The sequence below is a fragment of the Ursus americanus genome, chromosome 4 (genome assembly GCF_024610735.1).
Source record: "Ursus americanus isolate L20-20 chromosome 4, mUrsAme1.1.p, whole genome shotgun sequence".
In the NCBI taxonomy this organism is placed as follows: domain Eukaryota; kingdom Metazoa; phylum Chordata; class Mammalia; order Carnivora; family Ursidae; genus Ursus; species Ursus americanus.
In genome coordinates this window covers 97170292-97191407 of record NC_142130.1, presented here as the reverse complement: position 1 = coordinate 97191407, position 21116 = coordinate 97170292, and the positions used below count along the sequence as shown (strand labels likewise).

Here is a 21116-nt window from a genome sequence, read left to right as displayed (position 1 = left end):
CAATGTTGAAATACACCAGAGGGGTGGCCGGTGTCACAGGGAAAGCCAGGGAGAGGGAGGTGGTGTCAAACACCTGGGCTCACCTTCCCAATCTCTGGCCAGAAGACATCTGTTATGGGGGGGGGGGCACATCTCAGCAAATAAGCAAGCCCATGTCTCCAGCCGGCAAGTTTTGGAGCAGAACAAAGAGCCTGCCCCAGGGAAGCCGCTGGGCCCTGGTGCAAGGAAGGGTCTAGAGCACCTAGCACACAGTCGCATCTGCCCTGGTCCTCCCTGCGTTCTTTAGTGTTAAACTTCTCATTCTGAGGGGTACCTGGGTGGCTCAGTCGGTTGAGCATCTGACTCTTGATTTAGGCTCAGGTTACGATCTCAGGGTTGTGGGATCGAGCCCCATGCTGGTCTCCACGCTGGCCTTGCAGCCTACTTAAGATTCTCCCTCGGCCTCTCCCCGCCCCCTAAAAATAAATAAAAACAAACTTTTCATTTTGAAAGAGTGGAAGATTCACATGTCATAATCCTGGGCCCCCCAGTGGTAACACCTGCAGAACCATCGTACAGGATCACACTCAGGATGCCGACCTCGGTGCGGCCGTCCTCCCACAGCCACACCCACTTTGCTCCCCAACCACCAGCCACCCATCCTTCCTGGCTGCATAATTTCTCATTTTAAGGATGTTTTCTCGAAGGAATCATACGTATGCAATTTTGGGAGGTTGACTATTTTTTTTTTTAACTTAATTCTCTGGAGACTTGTCCAGCTGGCTGTGTGTGTCACACACACACATTTACACATTCGTGCTCACACTTGCTTGCACACTTGCTCACACTCACATGTGTACACACACCCCCAAGGCCACATGCTCAGGCTCACACTTCCACACATACACACCTGCACGTGCTCACATACTCACACTCACACACTCACATTAGGGTCTGAGCTCACACCTTGGGCCCTTTAATTCTCCTTGGCTTTTGACACTCAAAGATGAGCCTGAGGCAGGAAAAAACAAAAACAAAATCTGTTGTCCGCCTGCTGTTTCCCTGCTTAGTCTCTGCTTCTGCTTGCCGCCTCAGTCAGGCATCCCTCTGGTTTTTGTTTTGCTTTATTTGTACTTCTTAGGCAATCCAACTCATTAGCTCAGCTCTGAAGCGGGGACAGGCATCTGAGGACAGGGATCTTGGCCGCTCCCCAGGGGGATCGGGTGACTGCAGGCCTCCCCTCCTGCCTGTCCAGGTGCTCCTCATGCCGGCAGGGTTGAGGCCCCACTGGAGGGTCCTCTCTTCCTGTCCCTCCTGCTCCACTAAGCCCAAGGGCACGGCCACGTCCAGGGCAGGCTGGCCCCGGGGTCCTCTAGGGTCCAGTGAGGCCCTGGGGATCCTGCAGACAGGGTAGGGCAGGGCAGGAGAGCCTTGCTCATTGGAACAAGAAGTTTAAGGTGGTGCCAAAAACTCAGACGTTGAGATGAGTAATACTTTATTTCAATAATTTAATAAGTCAAATAGATGCCAAAAAAACTAATGAACAAAATATTAAAATTTTAAAGGCAGGATCTGGCCCTGGCCTAGCTGTTTCTTCTCACTCACCTCCCCCTGACCCCAGTCCTGCCCATGGGCACGGCTACCATTAATAAGGGGGAAACCCATTTAGAATGAAGTCTGGAGGCCGGCTCACCTCCTACCACTGTCTTCACCTGCAGACCTGACAACAAAAGACACACCTTGCAGGCGGCTACCAATTCAGCTAGTACTTCACTATCCCCGCAGAAAGGAAGTTTCCTCTTGCCCTGGCAACAGCCCAGCCAATGAGAGACAGTCACAGCCCAGCCAAAGAGTTGTGTCATGGCTCACCCAGCCAATGAGAGACAGTCCAGACCCAGCCAATGAGAGGCCACTACACTTCCAGCTCCCAGTTTACCCCAATGGACTTTTTGTTTACAACAGCCCGAGCCCCACCCCCTCCGGTCCTCTATAAAAGAGCCTCCTCTGTGCTCTTCTCCTGATTTGTCTATAGTGTTGCCTTGCCTAGCTGCTTCTGGGCTGCAATTCTGTTATTCCCAAATAAACCCATTTTTGCTGGTAAGTTAACTGGTAGTTGTATCTCAAGGTCATCAGCAGCTTGACCCCCAAAGCAAGGGTGGAAGGACGGGTCGTGGCTCCCAATGCCTGCAGCCAGTGAAATCCTCCGGTGCTGCGCGGCAGGGTCTTTGGAAAGTATGAGTCGGAGCGTCCCCCGGATCCCTGCAGCCCTTTCGCTGTGAGCACCCCCAGCACACACACACATGCAGCCGCTGCAAGGGAGCTCCCTGCAGGCTGCCCGCAGTGCAGAGCAGCACAGGAAGAGGTCCTCACATGGGCAAGAACAGGCAGAAGCCAAAGCCCCCTCTGGGCCTGGGCGGGATGGCACTCCCCCGACACCAGGCATCTGCTGTGGGCAGCACTGATGCCCCGGGGCAGCTTCCCCTCCGTGTGTGTGTGTGTGTGTGTGTGTGTGTGTGTGTGTGTGTGGCGTGTGTGAAAGAGAGAGAGCGAGAGCGAGCACCCGGGGCTCTCTGGTCTGGGGCCAGGACTGCCCCCTACCCAGAAATGGCCCAAGGCCCAGGACGGTTTAGAGAGCAGAGGGGGCTCCATGGGGGCATCCAGAGGACCGGAGGACACAGCGTCTGGCCCTTGCCTGTCCCTTCCCGCAATCACTGCACTCTCCTAGGCGAGTTAATTGCTATTCCAAGCACCTTCATCGCTCCTCGATGCTCCCAGCTCAGTCTGTCCCACTATTTATAGTTGACTACTTAAGAGACACAAATTACTATTGTAATGCTGCCTTTACATCTCAGAGCCTGAAGAACACAATGGGCTGAAACGTTTGCTAATGGACTTCAAGTCTCTGGCGGGTTTGCAATAAAACTGCCTCTTTTCTCTTAAGCGATGAGTGTACTTTCAAGGCCTCTCCAAAAATACAACTTCCTTTCAATAAACTGCTCCATCGCATTTCCCTAAGGGCGGGCACAACTCTCCTCTCTGTTAAGCGTTGTCGCCAGGGAAGGAGGGCGGCTCTCACACACAGGCTCAGAAAGCTTCCGGACCTCCCCACTTGGCTCCAATCTCTGACTCCACAGCCACCTGCTGACTTCCTCCCAAAGCTTGGAGGTCGGCCTCCGGTCTGCACAGCAGGCTGGAAAAAAAGACAAAATGTCCAGTCGCTGACACATGCCCACAGTTGCTCTGTGCCACACACTTGTCAATACTTTACACGCATTAACTTAGTCCTCAAACAACCTGAGGCAGATGCTACTGTCAATCCCCACGCGGCAGACCCGGCGGGGGGGGGGGGGGCTGGCTCTCCGGCTCCCTCCGACTGCCTGGCGCCCCATAGGGCCGGCACCCCACCAGCAGGGCAGCCACCCTGCTTGGGCCTGAGTGCTGTTTTACCCTTAAGTCACTTGCCAGGAAGGGCCAGGGTCAGTGGAGTCACCACAGAGAGAAGGCCATGAAGCCTGCGTGGGCATGCCTCGTCCTCCCAGGGGTGAGGGGGCCCTCCAGACAGGGGACCACCAGGAGGCAGCCTGAGGGGAGGAAGCTTGAGTCGGAGGGGGCTGTGGGGGTCCTGAGCCCCTGGAGGGGCCTTTGGAGAGTACACAGGCCAGCCCTCGGGGACACCACCTTGCGTGGGTCCAGACCTGGGACAGAGGCTGCTGTGGGAAGGGGGGCGGTGTGCCAGGTGACATGGACGGAGCACGAGCTGACACAGGCCACAGCTGCACTGCCACCTTGCTGCCACGCTGGGCCCCGTGAGGCTGGTCCCAGACAGCGCTTCCGCCGGAACCTCGAGACGTCTCCCGTCTGTGGGTGGGAGGAGAGTCCAGGCCAGCCAGCAGCTGAGGACACGGTACAAGTTTTCATCAACACCCCCAAGCGCCCAGGCTCCGGCTGTCTCGGGTGAGCCCTGAGGGACACCCTGAGCTGGCCCCGGGGGTGTGCAGTCCTGAAGGTCAAGCCCGAGACCCTGCACCTCCGGTCCCAGGCCGGAGCCTTTCATCAGCCTTCCTAGGTTCTCAAGGAGCCACCCGAGGGGCCGCATCACTTCACCCGGACGCGCTCCGCACCCCAATGCTGGGTTGCGGCTCCTTTCTAGCCCACCCCCACCCGGGGCTTCCAGGCCCTTCCGCAGTGGCCACGCGTGAGCGGGAGCACTCCTGTACGTGGAGCCCCTTTCCGGAACTCCGCTAGATGTCTCAGCAGTCTGTTCTGACTCCACCTGAACGTCACTGTGACTGCACACACGCCCACTCCCGCTGACGTGTCTCCAGCAAAACCTCCTTTCTTGGGGGTTCTGTCCTGGGTGCTGGGACAGCCCTGAGAACTGCAGGCCCCAGGGAACCAGCAGGTGGCAGCTCTGTGGCCCCCCACCACATCGACCCCAACTTGGGTGACTTTTCGGGCCACCCCCGGGGAAACCCAAGGCAGAGCTGGTGGCTGCCCCTCAGCCCGGGCCACACATCTCTGGGTCACGGGGGCTGCAGGATACTGCCTCTAACGTGTGCCCTCGGGCAGGTGCAGCCGCTTCAGGCTCCTGCACAATGTGAGGAGGAGGGAGGGGCTCCCGTGCACGTGACGAAGGCTCCGCTTCCCTCGCAACGTAGGACCTCCCGGAGGCCCACCCACGCGTCCCTGGCCGGCCAGGGGCCAGCACCCGCTGACCACCAGGCTGACGGGGCCCTCGCCTGTGCTGGGCGTCAGCAGGATGGCTTCCCTGCAGGGCACCGGCCAGGTCTGCCGTCCTGGAATCTCTGACGGAACCTCACTGCAGGAAGGGACTGGCAGACGCCAGGCACAGGGACAGCAAGTGTCGGAGTCGGGGGAGAGGGCAAGCCACATTCACACGGCGGAGCCTCAGCATGCTGCCAGGAGACAGGGCCGTCCGGCTGCCACCTGCCGCCATGACAGGCGGGCAGGCCCGGTACAGGGAGGCCAGCTGTCCTGCACACACGTGCACTCGCGTACACACAGCACATTCCTTCTGCGCTTCAACCGTGTACGTGTTCCCACAGACCCACGGACCCAAGCAGAGTACGTACATGCATTTGTACAAGAGTCACGGTGCCCTCCAAACCATGGTCACCCTGTGAGGACCCTGGGACCACAGCCCTGTGTCTGCCAGGCCCCAGGATCCCCCAGGTAGTGGCCCTGATGCCGCCCACACCCTTGCTGGTCCCAAGGAGGATGTGTCCCAGGATGTTTGTGGCAGCACGGATGGGGTATGGGCAATCTGGGCCGTCCAGGCGGCTCTCCAGCGAGGGGAGGAGTGTGTGAACCCATGGGGGTTCCGCGTGGCTATAAGCCACGGACCAGACATACCTATGGCACACAGGCAATGGGACTCGACAGATGCCTCTGCACCCCAAGGACACAGCCAGCCAGGCCCGGCTGTGGGACACCCTGAGGCCAAGGGCCCGGGCTTCACGAGATAAACGGTAAGAAGAGCAGGATGGAGCTACCGCCCGAAGAGAAGCTACGCACTTTGAAGCTAACAGTCACGGAGCCAGTTTGGTGGTTCCCGGTAAGTTCCGCGGAGTCACCACGGAGCACAGGAACCCACTTGGTGAACACCAGATGAAGTGAGAGCTTTCCACATTCACAGCAGCGAGTGTCACCAACAGACAAAAGGACAAACACAGCTCGGTCCAGCCGCACGGTGTTGTGTCACTAGACCACGAGCAGGGGGGAAGCACTAACCCCGCCACGACGTGCGTGGGCTTCGAGGACACGACACTGCGTGAGAGAAGCCAGGCACAAAAGGCCACGGAGCGTGCGCTTCCATTTACAAGCATGTGCAACAGAGACAAGGCCGTGGAGACAGAGAGAGGATCGGGGATGCCAGGGGCTGGGGTGGGGGTGAGGGGCGAGCGCTGAAGGCTGCGGGTTCCTCTGGGATGATGGACACACTCGAACCAGACGCGATGACCATGCAGGCGAGTGCCCTCGGGGCCACTAATGGTGACTCGCGGGTGGTTTTCCCAGCGCAAGATGGTTTGAACTACTACGGGGTGACTACACCGCAGGCTCTAGGAGGCGTGCTTGGGCGGTGACCCTATTCAAACACACAGGCGGTGATAACTGTACAGGTCAGGATGGTCATTACTTGGTGGGGGGCACACGGGGGGCACTTCTGGGGGCTGCAGGGTGCTACGGACTGGGCTGGGGTCCCCTCGTGACCAGGCAGGAAGCCACATGCTGCCTTTGAGTAGTTTTCTCTACCTGGCTTCTGGGGCGGACAGACTCGAACACACACCCCATGTGACATCCCAAAGAGTCAGGTGCACAGCTACCATCTCGGCCACGACCAGGGTGCTGGTGCTGATGCTGACCGTGGGGGAAGAGGGGGTGAAAGTCCTCTCCAGGTCAGCTCTGGAAGAAGCGGGCTGCCAGGCAGGCTCCAACCCTCCTTCCGGACTCTGTCCCGGGGGGCCCCCTCAGCCTGCATCCCCAGGAGAGCACCAGGAGCGTGCAAGGAGCACGGGTAAGTTAACTAGGGCCCGGCCCCAGTGCAAGACTACATTGCATGTAGATCTGGACTCTCTGTTTGCATAAACTAGAACAGGATGACGTACAGTTGAAATGATTTCAACTTCACAAAATAACCTAACAATCTACTTTGGTCTCACGTAAATGCTTGGCTTTTTAAACAACTCATTTCTAAATCCCTACAAGGTGATCTAAATCCCTATAAGGTGAAAATCATGAAAATAGGATTTTCACCTTCCCCCTTTTCACAGAGGTTCTCTGAAGAACCAGGTTGCCCGCTCCGTGGCGTTTCCCGCCTCGTGTCATGGAACACGTCCTTCTGTCCCCAGCGTCTGTGAACTGGTCCTAGCTCTGCAGGCTTAACCTGATTCGGGTCCTTCCCTCTCCCTCTTGGCAAGGTGCCCTCACACGCAGTGGTGCGTTCCTCCAGCAGGAGCCACATGCCTGCTTGTTTCTGTTCTGTGGGGGCAGCACCCCTGCTTTCATCACCTGGCTCCCTTCCCTCAGTCGGAGCTGCACGATGGAGCCCAGCCTTCCTTCCTCATTTACTCTTTCTCTGAAGAGTCACCCTCATCGCCTCTGGACCATCCTCCTGCAGGAGTGCATCCGGGAGCATCTGGATGGGAAAGGCAGGGTCGGGGTGTGGCTCCTGCCCTTCTTAATCATTTTCCAAAGGACAAACGGGGTCCCCAGCACCCTCCAAAAGTCCTCAGTGACGTGCTTCCTCCCACATCATGGCAAGACGCGCATCTGACAGCAGCTCGTGCCCTCATGACGCCCCCTCACTGATGGTCCGAGTGGTGGCCAGAGCCCGGTGCCACACTACCAACATGGCCGCCGTGACTGGAAGGACGCCACCGCCACCCTCGGCGCCAAAGCTCCCATGCGCACCTGCCCACGGGCGTGGCGGGACACAAATGGCGGGAGAGAGCGTGGGGTGGGCGGGGGCTGCACAGGGGAGGGGTGGGGACCATCCTGTCCGAGAGGGGAGCATTTGGCTTGCCCCACCTCTTCCTTTCTATCCTGACCCTGAGATGAAGCTAATTCCTGGTGACATTTCGTCTCCTGCTGTCTTTGCTCTGGGACACAGGGCTGTTCGGGGGGTTCGAATGCGGGGAGACCCACCCCCCTCCATCTGCCCCATGCACACAGACACTGCCCGGTGTTTTCCAATAAAAGGTTGAGGGGCACCTGGGTGGCTCAGTGGGCTAAGCGTCTGACGCTTGCTTTCAGCTCAAGGCATGATCTCAGGGTTGTGGGATCGAGCCCCGGGTCAGGCTCTGTGCTCAGCGGGGAGTCTGCTTGGGATTCTCTCTCTCCCTCTTGCCCTCCCCCGCTTCAGGCACACATGCTCTCACTCTAAAAAGGAAAAAGAATTGTTGAGCTTTGCAGAGAGCAAACCATGGCGCGAGTTATGTAAGCTGTGTTGTGGTTTGGGGACACAGAGTTTCACAAAATAAACTGCCTTCCATTCTATGTTAGAATCTGCAAGTGTCCATCTGGTCACTGTTAGAGGAAAACAACCCCAGAAGGACGCTGAGAAATACATTATTATTTTCACGGTCACTGCCATGGCAGAAGGCACTTTAGGGCTCATGAAATAACTCTCGGTCTGCAGACCTCTGGGCACGCTCCTCAGACCTCAGTGCCTGCTGGGGACTGAACTGTGTGCCCCCTGAATCCACAGGCCCGAGTCCTGACCCCCAGCACTTCAGAATGCGACTGCACTTGGAGGTAGGGGTGATTCAGTTACAACAAGGTCATAGGGTGGGTTTCGCCCCGATCTGACCGGCGTCCCCATGAGAAGAAGGGATGGGAACACAGACACACAGAGGGACGGACACATGAGGACGCAGAAGACGGTGTCCACGCGCCCAGGCGAGGTCTCAGGAGGAGCCGGCCCCACCCACGGCGGACCTCCGGCCTCCAGCCCGCAGCCCGCAGCCCTGGGGGAAAGCACACTGCTGCTGTTGGAGCCTGGGTCTGTGCGTTGCTTACGACAGCCCAAGCAGACGGACATGTTCCTCCCTGCCAGCTGCCCCAAACATCTGCTTGGCTCCCGGTTCCGCCCCCTCCAGTCCTTGTGCAAAGGTGACCTCCCCGGACCACCCCTCGCCGGCCACACCCGACCCCTCGCCCGCTCTATGTTCCCCAAACCCCAGCTCTTCCTGCACTGGAACGGGAGTCCCCAGACAGTGGAGCCCAGCGCATGGCAGGCCCTCCGTGGAAGCACGGACGGGGACTCCACCCCCCGGGAGGGCCCACAGCACAGCCCGCGTGGAGCTCCCGTCCCAGGGCACAGAGGACCTCCGCCTGGGCTAACACTCGGCTATCGCCGGCCCAAGATCCTTCGTGATTTTAAAGAGAGACCCCGTAAGTTACTTTTGCACAGGGCCCCACAAATCCTGCAGGCGGTACTGCCTCTGGGATCCCCACCCCGTTCCAGATACGGGCCCCACACTATGAACATTCTCACCAAGGTCTTACCCCACTTCACGGCCAGCAACTGATTCCAGAGAGGGGTGAGGGGACCCAGCCTTGGGATGGGCCCGGCTCTGTGGCTCACTGGTGCTCCGGTGCTCTGGGGTGCCAGGCAGAAGCTGTGCCAGCCAAGCCCATGTCCCGGCTACTCCTCACTGCCCTCCTCACTGCCCTCCCACCTTCTGGGGGCAGCGGGATGAGAATCCCCAACTCAGGCTCTGCTTCCAAGAGCGACCTCACTGATGATTGCCCCAACCCGCTGCAGGCCAATGCCGGGGCCACGTCCACCCTGGGCTGCAGGCTTCGGCCCCAGTTCATAAAGACAGCGGGACCCTCCCACAGAAACCAGAAACTTGGGCAGGGCCGCTGGACGCCTCGCCACTCGTCACAGGTCCCAGTCCTGACCGGAAGCTGGCCTCCAGCTGAGAGCAGCTCCCGGTTCCTCCCCTCCCAGGACTCCTCAGAAGCCCCAGAGAACGCCAGCCTCCAGCTCCTTTAGAGACACACGCAGGTGCCTCGAGCAGACCAGAGAACCGGCGGGAGTCCTGGGGCTGGGAGCCTGTCAGCACCGTGCAGCCAGGCATCAGGCACGCTTCCGCTCGTCAGCCGCCCTGCTTACGACTCCTCAACTTTGTCAGGCGTTCACCCTAAGTAAAGGGAAAGACTTTGCTTCCTGCTTTGAAACCTCATGTCGGGGAGACTGGACTGGACGAGCCGCCCCATCCGGTACCTCCTGTTCACATGTCGAGGGCCAGGAAGTTTCGTAAGAGGGCCTGGGTGGGCCAGATAGTCCAGAGACAGTGTCTCCAAGCCAGCAAGCGAGAGCCAGCAGAGCCCCAGCACTGCCACTTGGTGAAGGGACAGCAGCCACACGGGGCTGAGCAGGGAAAGGGACCTGACCAGCAGTGACCTCAGCTGAGGCCTTCACCACTTCCAGAATTCCCCCAGGTGAGGGCCAGTGAATCCCCTCTCCTGTTTCAGCCAGCATGAGTCTGGCTTCAGTAGACACATTCCGAATCAACATGTCCCTTCTGAAACCCAAGCACATCACCAATTCACGTCAAGGCAGAACATATTACATAAATAATTATGAAATGAAAAGAGCGCAATGACATCCAGCAAGCTGCCACAGACACGGGGCTGGGAAGCAGAGGGTAGGGCTGTCGCACCCCCCAGAAGCCCCCACATGACACAAATTCAGGGACCCCCAAGGCCCAATCCACCCAACACTGAAACAGCCGAGTCTGCTTCCTGCCCAGGAAGGATCTGGAAGACAGGGTTCAGGGACAGTCTGAATGAGGCACCATTCAGACTGGTGCAGAGCAAAGGGGCTCTGAGAAAAGGCATCAAGTCAGGGCTGATCTGGAAGCCCCGTTTCCTTGGGAACACAGGGCTGAGAGAGGCAAAGGCCTGCCCTGGGGCGCAGGGGGCCCTCGGGAGCAGAGCTGTGGGTGTGCAGGGCTCAGGCCTCAGCAGGGAGAATGGGCGGGGGTGGCTCCTCCGTGTCTCGGTGACCCGGAGCCTTCAGGCAGGACAGGGCCTTCTGTTCCTCAGCAGGAGGGCCGCCAAGAGCGACATGACTAGACAGTCCTCCCCCACCCTCCCTCCCAGGGTGTAAGGGCAGACACACCCCAGGGCAAGGCCCATGCCTCTCAAGTGCCATGAAGAAAATGGGGTTCTGTGGTGTGCCTGAGGGATGAGCCAACCTGAGGACTGCTGGCTCAGCCCCTGGGAGTGGTCCGGCCCCCCAGCATGGAAGGCAGGTTCCACTCCCCAGAAAGCTAAGCTCAAAGTCCGTGGTGGGAAAGGAGCCCACCCAGAAACTAACTCACCACAGGAACAGACAGGGCCAGCCATAGGCACTCAGTTACACGCTCGTCTCCCGTCCCCCAGGTGGCCCAGGCACCATGTGTCAGGAGCTCCTAGGGCTCCCTGACACACTGAGGGCTGGTGACCCCGAGCTCAGTCAACCCTGTCCCCGGACACAGGGAGCTCTGCGTTGCAGGGTGAGGACACACAGAGAAACACAGATGGTGGGGCGGGGCGACTGGGCTGTGGACAAGGTGGGGTGATAAGGTGACCAAGAATGCCCCCTCCCCGCCCCCTGCCCTGTTGCCCAGAGCCACAACCCCTGGACCCTGGCCAGGGAAATCCGCAGCTCTGCCAGGCAAGGCGGAGCAGCTGGGATGTCCAGGGACTTTGGGGCCACTTTCTGGCTTAGTCAGTCCTAACTGACCCCCCCGCAACATTCCAGTGTTTTTGTTCCCTTTCACTCTGGCAAACCTCCCAGAGCAGGGCATTTTCCAGGAGCAGGAAAGGAACGGGGCCAAGCTCCAAAGTGTAAGACTCGGGAGAGAGAAGGCCAGGACATGGGGGATCATGGGGGGCAGGGTGCTCAGTCAGCCCCAGTGGGTGGGCCTGTCCTAATCAGGCAGGCTGGCGTGCAGAGAAGAGGACGCAGGGGTGGATGGGACCACAGTGGCTTTGGGCACCCAGCTGGGAGCTGTAGACAGCCAGCAAGAACAGAGGCCTCAGGCCCCCAGCTGCCAAGAACCGAATTCTGCCGGCAGCCAGTGAGCTGGGACGGGGACCCCGCGCCTCACCTCAAAGTCAGCCCGTGAGACCCTGAGCAGGAAACCGGGGGGCCGCGCCCTGGAGCCCAACCTCAGCAGTGCTGGTCCCGATCCCGCGTGTGCAGGACTGAATGAGCGTTTACGGAGAAAAGCAGAGAGACCACAGGGAGGGGCAGTGAGCCAGGCTGCTGGGGGCTCAGGACACCCCAAGATCCAGGGCACCACCAGGGAGCATGGGCCACTGCAAAGAACCAAATGCCACGGCACAGGTTCCTAAGTGAGGCGAAGACACGTGCGGAAGAGAGGAGGTGTCCACAGTGCCCTCCCAGTGGGCGGGAACGCAGCACGGCCCCCCAGGGCCCCCCTCAAACTATGCAAAGGAGCCGAGGCACGCAGGCAGGCTGGGTGCACCATCTGCTGGCCGCTGACATGCCCCTCAGGCTGACTCGCCTTTCTTCCCGTCCTGTGCATGGCTTGACAAACACATCAGGCATCCCCAGTTGTGCAAAGGAGCAGCGGGGGCAGGAGTTGTGACACACTGGCAAACCCTACAGTTCAGGTGCTCCACCACCCCACCCTGGGAAAGGAGGGCAGGGGTAAGGCTTGTCCCCCACAGCTTTCTGCCTGGGGCTCTACCCACAGTCCTGCGTTTCCAGAAATGGGGTGCTGGCAGCAGTAGGGTCACCCCCATGGAGCCATCAGAGATCCCACCCAAATGCAGACAAGGCGGTCAGGGACGCACCCGAGGAGGGACCAGGGCACCTTTCCCGCTGCCCGCCTCAGACAGGAGGGCACTGGCTACGTGAGCACCCACACCCACCACCCCCAAACCTGCCTTCCCACAGGTCCTGGGGGCCACACTTCTCCTTTGCCTGCACTGCCAGCCTCTGGCCCTACGAATCCAGAGACTTCCGAGGGGTAGGCAGGGCTACAAGCCTTGGGACAGCAGCCCCACAGATCTGTCCAGGCCCCCCGCCAAGTGTGTAGGGCCGCCCGCCCTCACGCCCCACCTTTGAGGTCTGCAGTGCCAGCCAAGGGGGTCCCAGGGCAGGGACACAGCTTCCTCCTGGGGCCTGTTTCCCAGCCATCGGCACTAAGAAGTCCGCAGGCTCCAGGAGAGGGAAAAGCGTGGACTACAGTGCCTGGAGCTCTGCCAGCCACCCCTGGAGGGAGGGGCCCACGCAGCTGAGGCGGCGGCCCCGGGGCCCTGAGGCCCCTCAGAAAGGAAGCCCCCACGTTGGCGTCACCTGTGGGGCCAGCCAGGCCGGAGGTGAGAAGCCAGGCTCGAAGGACCCCGACCCGTGTGCAGCCTGGGGCCTGGAGGACAAGATAGGCTATTGGGCCGACCCGGCTGGATGAGGATCCATGCCACCATCCCCATCGGACAGACCCAGAGCCCTGCTCACCCACCCGGGGCACAGGGGACAGCGCCAAGGCCACAGCTGCTGGGTCTATCCCTGAGAGGCATCTTTGGGGCTGCACTCAAGGAAAAGAACAAGATGGGGCTTTAGCCACTGGCCAAAGGGAGAGGTGGGACAGCACTCCTGATGACCTGGCCACAAGGGACTAGAGCTACCCATCCAAGGACCAAGGGCGCCCCCAGAGGCAGCTGATGAGACTACATCCGGTCCCCATGGCAGGTCCCGGAGGGACTGGAGGGGATGAGGGAGAGGACGTGGGGAGAAGCGGGGGAAGGTGACATCCCCAGGGGCCACCCAAGGGGGCTGGGCTGCCCTCCCTGGACCTCCACCCTGCTCTTCACCCACACAAGGATGGAGGGCTCCATGCAAACAAGGCCATTCCACGGAGGATGCTGCCATGGGGGAGGATGCCGTGGAGAGAGGACACCATGGGGCGATAACACATGAGGGGACAGGTTACTTTACAGATAGAATTGCCACGGTTCTTCACCGTCTCTTCCGCAAAGGGAGGGCGACGGACAGGATGAAAACAAGTACATGGGTGGACAGAAAGGAGACGACAGGACTGGTAGGTAGGTAAGTGGGGACGACAGGTAGTTAGACGTACGTAGGTAAGTAGGAAGCTCAAGAGGCGGACAGACGGAGACGTGAGTGTGCCTTTGCACACGTGTCCATGTGCAACACCGCAGGAACAGAGCCATCTGTGGTGCAACCTCAGAGTGGACACGTCCGGCTGATCGGCAACTCAGAGCAAAGAAAACTCCACTCGGAGAGGGACGTGCCATGGCAGCCGCCAGCGCGCCGTGAGCCTGGGCTTCGGGGGGAGTCTCGGGACGCCCGGGAACGGCTGCTGTGGGGAGACAAGGCACCGCCTGACACAGCTCCCTCCAGCCAAATCCGGTCTGGGAAATAAAAGCCCAGCTTACAAGCTAAGTGGCCCCTTTCAGTAGAGTTTCCAAGCCTGCCCACTGCTGGGGTCAGGTGGCTGGCGCGTTCTCTTCACAGTAGAAAGGTCATTTGAGGAAACATTCCCACCTGGGATTTAACTGGCTCTTACAGGCTGCAGGCTGGGACCTGGAACCTCAGTCCTTCCCACACTGATGGGGGAGGGGGGCGGGCAGCACGTGGATGCCCTGAGGCCCTCCTCTTTCTTCTGCGGGGTACGTGCCACAGGATGGGGCCTCCCCTGTATCCGCCCCTCAGCCCACCCAGCTGTCCATCAACCACCACAGTCGGGTCCTCTCTCTGCATCCTGCCACCCATTTGGGGAACTTCTGGGCTGAGGATGAGGACAGTCCTTTGCTGCCAGGTCCCCCAGTGATTAAGAGGCTATTTTTATAAGGCTGAGTGTGAAAAGGCTGGAACTACCCAAGCCATCAGTCAGAGAGTGTCCCAACCTGGGGCTCCTGGCAGGACTGTCCCCAAGTCCACCCTCTATCCTACTACCAAACGGACAGGTGCAAAACCGCCCTGGCCGGTCACTCCCCTGCGTGAACCTTCAGCACACCGGCCCCGCCTCACCTGCTGGCCCTCACCCCCAACAAGACCCCCTCCCTTGTCTCCCTGATGTCTCTTTGGCCTGGGCAAAAGCTGCCCCCTGCCTTGCCCCCGGGCCTGACTCCCTCCTGGTCATGGCTAAAATGGAAGGGAGTTCCAGGTCACAGTAGTGCTTGATGAGAAGCCAACTCAGAGGATCCCCGGGCTGACACGAGCCCTCTGGTGATTCAAGGCTGCATTGTCCTTGTCCCCTCTCAGCAAGCCAAGGTCAAGGCTTGAACTCGGGTGACCCAGGGTTGGTGGCCGAGAGCCCACGGCACAGGGGCAGTCTCTGGGCACCAGGACGCAGGCTCCAGTCCCGCCTCTGTGTGCTAACACAGAGGTGGCACTGGGGTCCCCAGATGCCCCCTACATAACCGCTGAACTCCAGAGCTCATGTGTCCAGGAGAAGCCCTGAAACAGAGCTAGTAATAACCACAGAGCTGTGCATCACGTTTACTACTGGGATTTCTCAAGTCACTTCAGACACAAGCCTTATTTGTTCTAGACCTTTTAGTTGTTCAAGAAAACGATCAATTAACCCATTAGTCTTGTGATCAGTAACCCACCACCACCCCACAGTGGGGGCTCCTGCTGGTCCAAAGGCTTCACACAGGCTTTCTCCCCAAGCTAAAGGAGGCCCCCGGGATTCAGCTTCTTTTGGGGATGAGTGAAAATGTCCTAACTGGGCTGTGGCAACAGGCCCACAGAGGACCCCTGAACCACGTGCTTTAAATGGGTGAACCGAACAGCCTATAAAGCACGTGTCGCTAAAGCTGTTTCAGCACAAGACAAAAGGACCCCAGAAGACCCTCACCCAAGCCAGCCCCTCCTGAGCCGGGCAGGGCTGTGCCCTCCACCACATCAGCGCCCCATGGGGAAGCAGCTGGTCCCAGGGCTGAGGACTCTTACCATAACGAAGGTGGCAGACGGCGGGCGCTCCCCACCAAGAAGCCAGCCTGGCGTCTCCCACTGGCCCATTAAAACGTGGCGATTAACACAAGTGACAGTAACGGATTATAACCCACTGGATAAAACCAGAAACCACAAGTCACCAACGCAAGTCACTCCAGGAGTAAATGGAGAGTTTGAGGAGAAACCAGGTACTGGGGCTCCAGAGCCCCTCACCACATACGCCGTCAACCACCAAGGGAAGGGGCCACAGTCACAACCGCCCTCCGTCCCAGGGCCAGTGGGACGCCGAGGCTCAGGCAGAACACAGAACACTGCTTCTGACTCCTGCTGAGAGCCATCACCTGAGTCTAGACGAGAGGAGCCATAACGCCCACGGTGGGGACGACATCCAAGATGGCCAGCCCAAGACCCACCTGGCATCCGGGTCCTGGATGTGAGGCAAAGAGGGAGGATCCAGTTCCAGGGGCTGAAGAGCCAGGAGAGTCCGATGCAGGCGACTCCGGGTTGGGGTCCCGGGGCCGCAGAGCGTCACTGCACAGACCAGAGGGCTGGGTGGCACTGAGCTGCCCATGCTAATTCTGACTCGATGGCTGTGCCGTGGTGGAGAGACTGCTTGTTGTAGAAAATGTACCCTACGTTATTCCCAGCGATGGGCATCAGATTAGCACATAACTCCCAAATGGTTCGGGTCAAAAAATACACCGTATTTATAACTCCTCTAAGTTTTTGGTTGTTTGGGGGGAAAAAGCCACATAATCCTCAGTGCAGCCATGTTATTCCCATTCTACAGGTAGTTAAGTGAAGGCTCAGAGTGGTTGTCACCTGCCCAGCATCACACAGGTAGAATGGCTGAGCCAGTCTCCTGGAAGTCACCTCCTGGGGCCTGTCAGCCAGGTCCACGAGGGACCAGTCAGGGGCGGGGGGCCCGGCCCAGCGTTGTGCACCCCTGCGCAGAGGCCGGACGAGCTCTCCACGGCCACGAGCAGACAGCACTCTCGGTCCATCAGTCTGCTTGGACCAGCTGCACCGCTATGGCGACAAAGGCATGCTACAGGCTCACGGGTTAAGTGGCACAGGGAGCCCTCGCCTGAAGCCACACCCCCACCCCAAGGTGGGAACTGTCTGCTACCGCAGTCACCCACCGTCCGACCCCGCATTCTGTGCCTGGTCCATACCTGGGGAGGGAGGGCGCGTCTGCACACGAGCCTGCACGCGGGGGTCTGCAGCGGCACCACTCCCAGGAGCCCAAACGTGGGGAAGCGCCCCCGGACAGGCAGATAAACCGGTGGTACAGGCACCCCTGCTTTGTCAAAGTTCGCGTTACGCCACTTCACTCTTGGGAATCACCTACGTCACTACCTGTTTTTGCTGATCTGAATATTTCCAATTTTAGGGGGAAAAAGGAGAAAAGCAACAACAGCATCCAGCGGTGAGTTTGCACTGAGCTGCCGTGGAGGCGGCGGCTTGCACCCGAGCCGCGAGCCCGGCCCCCCACCTCCTGCCCCATGAACCACCCGCACATCTCAGGCTCCAGCCTCCAGGGCTCGGAACTGCGTCCCTGAGCATCTGAGCTTGATCTCAACCAATTCTGTGCACCCGTTAACTGAACATGTCCTGGGGATCAAAAAGCTAAAATAGATGATTTTCGGGATCTGGGAACGCTCAAGTTTTCCCTGTCAACTAACGGTATCAGTTCCTTCACTGCAGGTCATCTTGGCTTACGGAGGGTTTCACAGGAGCGCGGTGCCTTCGGATGGGGGGGTAGGGGGGCCTGAGTATCCACACAAGAGTACCACTCAGCCACACGGGGAATGAAATCCTGATGTGCACGACGAACACGGATGAACACTGGAAACGCGCTACGTGAGGGAAGCTGCCCTAGGAAGACCCACGTGGTGGGATTCCACCTACATGAGCGCCCAGAACTGGGCCGTCTGCACAGACGCAAAGTGGGTTAGTGTCGGGCAGGGTCAGGGGCCAGGAGGGAACAGCTCCAGGACGGCAGTCTCCTTCAGGATGCAATGCTAGAACGCGGACTCTGGCGACGGCTACACAGCTCTGATGTACTGAGAACCATGGACCTGTTTCGCGTGACACAGAGGACTTGTGAGGTGCATGAACAACAGCTCAGTAAAATGGCTTTAGAAAAAGAACACACGGGGAAATAAACACAACATCCACTCCTGGACACAGGCTCTCCTGGGCGCAAGGGCTGGCGGTCACCCTCCATTGCCTCTTGAGGTTTCTCTGCTCCGCCCAAGGAGAGCGCTTGCTGACGGGGGGACACTGCCAGCAGACACAGGGGCGGCCACAAGCCGTCCCAGCCTGCCAGCGTGCCAAGTCACGGTGTCCACACAGCACGCTAGATGAGGGAAGGACCACAGCGTGGCCTGAGAATGGCCTAGAAACCAGTGCTGGGGAAGCCACACTCTGGTTTGAGGACGGCAATCAGGTAGGACTTCTGTTTTTTCAGAAACTTCTACAGTGTGCTTGTTTCTTTAATTTTTGACCAAAAAAATTTCAACCAAGACAATAAAGCATCCCCTGTCCCCGCCACACACAAAACGGCAGGAACAGCAGTGGGACCCCGGGCCTGGGGCACCAGTGGCAAAGACAGGGGGGCTCAGGAGTGTCCGCCAGGCCGCCTGCCTGGGAGCCTTACCAAGCTCGGCCCACCAGCTGTGCTGGGCCTGCCAGTCCTGCCAAGCCACTTTGGAGAACGGGAACTGTGACCTCCAGGAGAGGAGTACCTCCACCCCCAAGCCCTAGCCAGCCCCAGCAGCCCCCGCCTCTGTCCACCCAGCTGAACTGACGGAAAGGAGGTCACCGAGTGCCACCTGCCCCAGCGTGCCACAAGGCATCAGGAACCAGGGTTCAGCTGAAGCCTGGATGGGCTCACCCACACACCTTGGCCCAGCAGTGACCGGGCTGGCTGACCCAGACGGCACCCACCTGCCACCTGTGCAGCCCTGACCACCCACCCGGAAGGCACCAGGAACCCACACCTACTGTTCTTCTAACCTGCACTCTCGGGCCAGCGCTCTGCTCAGGGTCCAGCAAACGTGCAGCTGCCTCGGGCCATCCCGGACGAGCAGCAGGGCTGACGGAGTTAGAGGCACTGAGGGGAGACGTGAGGGGCACAGTGGGGCTGCCCACTGGGGTCTCTGCTCTAAGTCACACAAGCCGACCTCCCTGCCTCGTGCACGTCAACCAGGAACCATGCGGTAGACACAACGAACAGGTTCACAGTCAGCTCCAAAAGCAGTTTATGAAGAGCACACCCAGACGACCACAGCTAACTCCTGTCACCCTCTCCCGAATTTTGAGATGTGAATAAACACTTTTTCCTACACAGTGGCTGTAAGATATAGACACTACTCAGGAACCAGCACCTGTCAATTCACACCGCTGGAAATCCTCCAGCATCGACGCACCAGAAGCAGGACCTCGTTCTTAAGAACTACACAGCGTTTTATTCACAGACATCCCCCGTGTGTGGCCAGTCCCCGGCCCAGGGAGGGCTGTCTGCCAGGCAGTGCAGGTTCTCAGGGGGCTTCCTGGCCCGACCAAGGTCAGCATGGCATCCACGCTCTCTGGGGCACAGGCACTGAGCAAGGGGCCTGACCCTCTGTCAACACGGTACATCAGGGAGCCAGGGTGTCCGTGTCCACAGTCTTGAGAGCAGGGCCCTAGGGTCCTGTTCCCCAGTTCAACTCGGCACAAAACGGAGGAGCCACGGGGAAGGCGCCTCCCTGCATGTGCTGGGCCTGTGGGGTCACTTCCGGCGCTGTGGCGGCCGCTGCTTGCTCTGAGGCTCCTGGCAACCGGCCACCTTCACTCTGGCCCCCGCCCGAAGCTGCCGCCTCTTCTTTCGAGCCCCTTTCCCACCTGGGCCCCTGGGCTGCTCCTGGGGCCCAGTGGGCTCAGGCCCAGGGCCCCGCCGCCGCCGCTGCCGCCTCCTTATCCTCCTCTCAGATCCGGAGCTCGGGTCTGGACGTGAGTCCTCCTTCCCGCCTTTCCCTAAAACAGCAAGGCCACGTGACCGAGGCACCGTGAGGGCCTGGTTACCCCACTTCCATTCTGACTGAAGATGCTGGCTCCAGGGCCGCACAAAGGGCACACAAGAGAACCCGACAGCCTCAGGAGCAGACCCGCCACAGCCAACCAGAGGGTCCTGCCAGTGTGGAGTCACGTTCCACGGCCATCCACATTATAATAATGTGAGACAATGCTGGCTCCTGGCCGGGCAGGATGACCAGAGGCAGGCCTGCAGGAAAACCAGCAGGCAGGCAGACTCAGGAGAAAGAAGGCTGCAAAGATGTGACTCGGGGGTGGGCGGACCCAACCTGGTGCACGACAGAGCCACGAGACAGGCCAGTGACTGCAGCGGGGGCCCAGGCGGAAGCCAACATGGCCAGAGGCAGCCCGTGCAGGAGAACTGGGGCGAATCAGGAGACCCTTCAAAGAGCAGAGCCTAGCACCCGAGACAATTTAGCACACGTGGGTGAACACAGGAGGGCTCTCAGCCCGGGGTGGGGCCACCAGCTGGCCCTCTTCTGGAGCCCTTCCCAGCCGCCTGTGTCTGGCCCATCCTGGGCACAGAGCCCATCTCCACAGCAACGGGCAGCTCCAGGCCCCACTGGGGCAGTGGCTGCAGGACATGGGGCGCAAGAGGAGCACAGAGCAGCCCCCAGCAGGGGCCTAACCATAGTCCATGCAAGGGACACAGACAGCAGATCCAAAGCCCCATCACCGGCAGACACTGCCAATCCTACCTGGCTGGTTTTGTGACCTGGATTTGAGCAAACGCTTCTTTGTCCTCCTCTCCTGCCCATCTTCCTGCAGCTTCCTGTAGGCTTTTTCCGGCACGTCATCCTCTGGAAAGAGGCCTAGGGACCAAGGCAGGCCATCAGGAGGCTGAGGGCAGGCTGGGGTGTTTTCAGGGTGCACGTCCAGGGCCGCGCAGACCACGCAGGCACCATCTCCACGCACTGCGTGCCAGAAAGCCCCGTGCTCAGGCCCGCACAGCTGCCACCGGCTCCAGACCATGCGGGAGGTGAGGCGCCAGCCAGAGCCAGGCCCCGGAGCGGTCACACTACAGCGTCGATTCCCTAAAAAGCTTAGGCTGAGAGGGGACCAACGGTGGCGCGCTCCGCGTCAATGGGGGTCTGCGTGTGGAAACCCTACCGCACGAGCACGGTATTCATGCACGTCACCGCATGAAAACGTTACCCACAAACGCCAAGCTTGAGCTCACGAGGAGCACGACGTACTCAGCAGTACGGAGGGAGGGAGGACACACGACAACACGAGGACAGTAAAACGCCGATGGCAGAGCCAAGGTGGCGGCCGTGCGCGCATTCACCGTAGACCCCCGACGCTGCTCTACATCTAAAACCTCTCAGAGTGAACGGGGGAGAGGCCTGTACTCGCTCTTACGCCTTATTAACGGCTGCACCAGGCGCACGGGGAAGCGCCCAGGTCCGCTGCACCGCAGACCAGCTACGGGGCAGGCCAGGGAACTCACGAGACATGCAGGTTCTCGGGCCGCCCTGGCCTCCCAGGGCTTCCGGCACACACCGGGATCCGAGAGCCACTGAGCGGGGCGAAGACGAGCTGCAGAACCCCTCAGGCCCCCTCTCCCAGAGACAAAGCCCCGCCTCTGCCGCGA

General features: G+C 59.8%; 1 protein-coding gene across 2 annotated transcripts in view; it reads right to left on the bottom strand.

Moving 5' to 3' along the window:
• Nucleotides 1-1457: 1457 nt before the first annotated feature.
• The window catches only part of RRP1 (ribosomal RNA processing 1), a 35160-nt gene continuing 15501 nt past the window's right edge, over nt 1458-21116 (bottom strand). Inside the window, exons 12-13 of one of the 2 annotated variants that reach the window (XM_087861838.1) lie at nt 20221-20334; nt 1458-3169 (exon numbers count right to left, since the gene is read on the bottom strand). In XM_087861838.1, the coding sequence (XP_087717964.1) occupies nt 2991-3169; nt 20221-20334 (293 nt within the window). In that variant the 3' untranslated portion in view covers nt 1458-2990. Of the gene's footprint in view, nt 3170-18895; nt 19466-20220; nt 20335-21116 lie in introns of those variants that run through there. The other variant, XM_045774175.2, reaches the window with a different exon arrangement.